Below are 3,395 nucleotides of genomic sequence, written 5' to 3' on the forward strand. Positions count from 1 at the left end.
CAGGATATTAATGGGACAGGTACCATTCGAATGGCCTAAAAAATAGCTCTCAAGTGGTATACCGTGCATAATGGCGCATCCTCTGTAAAAAAAGCTAGTGTGGGCATTCAAATTCCATAACAGAAATATGTGATGCTGGTACTGGTGAATCAGGGTCTAAAAATTTCGGGACTTGATTTCATTAAATCTGTGGGAGCGATTTAAATAAAAATAGTCTTATAATGTTCTGAATAAAATAAGCTTTTCAACGGTATACCGTGGAATTTGGCGCATCTCTGTGAAGGACTTAATAGTTGGCACTTCTCTTATTTGTCAATTTATATGAGGAACTGTAATTCGATTTTCTCAAAATCTGTGGGAACGATTTGTATGATTTTTGGTCCATACATACTTGAAAAGGTCCCACATCGACTGCACTACCGTGCATAAAACAATTTGTTGGGGTCATTTTTGTATGTGAAGGGGCAATTTTTCAAACCCAAAGCTAGCTATTCATTCAAACCTATTTTAAGAGTGTAGAACCAAAAACCAAACCAAAGTAAGAAAAACAATAGTTTATTCAGTTCTTAACAATTCTAGTGTTTATTTGATTAAATTTAGTGGCTAAATACGGAGATAATTGAAAAGCAAAAAGTTCGTTGCTGTGTTCCAGTTCCACCGTTCCACTTCGATGCTAACTGAGCGACGCTAATTTGACGGACATATTTTTTTAAACACATTTTACCCTATAATACAATTTGTTGGTTTTAAAATCATTTAAAAAAAGTTAAAGCTAAAATAAACTATAATACCATTTTTGTATATTGAGGTTTGTATCATTTTATGTAAAGTACAAATAAAACTTAAAAAAAAAACAACTAACCTTGCATTTAAAAAAAGCATTAAAAAAAAGCCCTCAAGGTCAGAAACGCTTGAGTGAAACTTTACCTGGATCATTTTTAATGATAAACCGACCAATGAGGCCGGGATTTGGTATACTGGGGGTTGGGGTGGTTTCAACAGCAGGTGTGGCTCTACTTGTACCTTCACGTAGGACGGGATTTTATTGGACGGCCTAATTTTCTGTTTTTGTTATATTTTTTACAGTTTACTATTGCATGAGGCAGTGGCGCCAACTGCGGAACAGCTAAGTCAGCGGCGCCTGTTATATCCTTTGGCGGAGGAACGGAAATTCCTAGACCCCCACCTATATCTGGCTGATGACGGCCGCGATTTGGAAAGGGACAGCGAAATCAGGGACCCCTTATTAAGACCCCTTTCCCTTAATAGGAAAACTCTGAGGCAGAGTTGACTTGTTTTGGTTTCAATCCGGAAGTAATCCAAGAACCGCAGACTGCAACCTTGGGGAAGCCATCAGAAGGCTATTCAGTCGAATCTCCCGCCAATCAGTTTGAATTTTTTATCAAACCAAACAGCCACTTACTCATTATAGGAAAGAAAAGGGGCAACATTGCGATGAACGATTCGCGGGAATCACTTGGGTGCGCTTTGCAGAAAAATTCCGCATCCCCTGTAAAATTGTCGCTCTCAACGGAAAGCCAGGAGCTCAACACTGACGAGAAATTCCTCGAGATGATCAAACCCCAAATGACGGAGATGAATCCTCGCCAGAAGATGATGTTCAAGAAAAAGGTGTTTCAATCGCTCATAGAGACCTTTGATGATGCCACTGACTTTCCAGAGTCCGGAGAGCTTTGTTTCTCTGATATTAACACTCTGTCTGGCTTTGAGCTCGTATCGGATCCGGAGTTACAGCTGTTTAGGGAGCTGGTTAGCCTGGTAAGTGCGGCCAAGGTGACTTCTACGCCACCGTCACCTCGAGGGCCATCTTCAAGCGCACCCACAACCAGTGCCGGCGGAAAGCCGGCAGCACCAGAAGTGTCGCGACAAACGCGGATTATGCCCCGTGAAATGGTTCAGAGGGTTATTAAGCCGGGCTCGTCAGTAGAGGTGACGACTACTCCTATCATGATCGGACCGGGGCATGAAAAGATGCCTTACAGTATCCTTGAGATGAATGGCAAGTCGAATGGATATAAAGGCGCTTCGATGGAGGAGTTACGCCCCAAAGAATCTTCCGTGAGTGGTACATCTGGGGCCATCAAGGTGGTGCATTCCGTCGTCAGTCCCCGGGCAACCTCCGTTGTGGCGGCTGTAAGGTACCAAGACTCTAGCATGAACACCTTCTTCGGCCAGCCGCCCAATGTGTCGGCCATTAAGACTGCTCAGCCGGGAAAGTTGAGTATGTCCCGCCGCTACACCATTTGCGGAGCGCGCAATACTCCTCCGGTACCACCTAGTGGTCAGATGCCCGACAATGCCAGTTCTCTCATCTCCAACCTAAGCCCAGTGGTGGAGGCTACCATCCTGAAGCGTCGCCTCGAAGCTCCCACCCTGGGTCTGAAGCCACTTGGAGGAAATGTGTCCGGCACTAATAAACAGCTTTCGCCCGTCATCGGATCATCGACTCCGACAAAGACTCTACAGATCACCAATGTAGGGCAGCGCTTTCAACTACTTTTTCCAGGCTAGTACTGAATCATCTGTGCCTTCGAGTCCGGGTTTGGGAGAGGCCAGCGGCTAAAGCGGCCATGAAAGGCAACATGATCGTGGCCAACACCAAGTACCCTGGCGCAAATTAGGCTGCTGCTCGGTCTGCACAGAGTCGCAGTGATTCAACAAAGACAGTGGCCACAAGTGCTGCGGGAGATTTCTCCCTAGGCAGCCTGAAGCGGGTGCCACTAGATAACATGTTGGATATGGACATTCTGGGCATCTAAAGATGGCATTTTGGGCATCCTCAAAATATATAACCAAACCGAATCTTAAAGATTTAAGAAAACATTAAATATTGCATTACATTAGTAATTCCGTAACGAGTTCAACTTTTAAATTAATATTCAAAAAACAAAAATTGAGGACAGAACTCTTCATTTCATCCAGACACATTTGGGCAAACTCAATGATCATGTTGAAAAGCTATTATTTTTTTGACACAATGTCTAAGAAATACCGAATTTTTCTGTAGAAAAAGCCAACTTGTCCTATTATAACGAAACTATTTATATTAGGAATTGTATCCCTCATTTCACTTAATTTTAAGCTACTAATTATAGAAAAGCTAATTCAAGTAAATTTTTTTTGAATATATCCCAATTTTATGTTTATTATGTTTTATGGGGTAAACTTGATTCAAAGACAAAGTTTTGTCCATTTTAGAATAAACAAATAAAATTATTTTATTATTTATTTAAAAGCAAAACTAGACAAAGGTGGTTTGCAGTTTGATTTGGTATCCTACTAAATGAGTTATTCAAATTTCACGTAAAATTTTGATTTTCAGAAGTAAGGACTTCTGAATGTCATTGGGGGAACGCTACCTCTTTTTGGGTCAA

General features: G+C 41.9%; 1 protein-coding gene across 1 annotated transcript; it reads left to right on the top strand.

Moving 5' to 3' along the window:
- Positions 1–657: 657 nt before the first annotated feature.
- LOC122321826 (uncharacterized) lies at positions 658–3,150 on the top strand. Its single transcript, XM_070282850.1, has 2 exons — positions 658–808; positions 1,087–3,150. Exon 2 carries the CDS (start codon positions 1,456–1,458, stop codon positions 2,530–2,532), a length of 1,077 nt encoding a protein of 358 aa, XP_070138951.1. The 5' UTR covers positions 658–808; positions 1,087–1,455; the 3' UTR covers positions 2,533–3,150.
- The last annotated feature ends 245 nt before the right edge of the window (positions 3,151–3,395 follow it).

Source organism: Drosophila bipectinata, unplaced genomic scaffold (assembly GCF_030179905.1).
Source record: "Drosophila bipectinata strain 14024-0381.07 unplaced genomic scaffold, DbipHiC1v2 scaffold_58, whole genome shotgun sequence".
Lineage (NCBI taxonomy): Eukaryota > Metazoa > Arthropoda > Insecta > Diptera > Drosophilidae > Drosophila > Drosophila bipectinata.

Excerpts from the sequence above, each read along its gene's own strand:
- LOC122321826 (XM_070282850.1), top strand. The coding sequence starts at position 1,456 with ATGAACGATTCGCGGGAATCACTTGGGTGCGCTTTGCAGAAAAATTCC.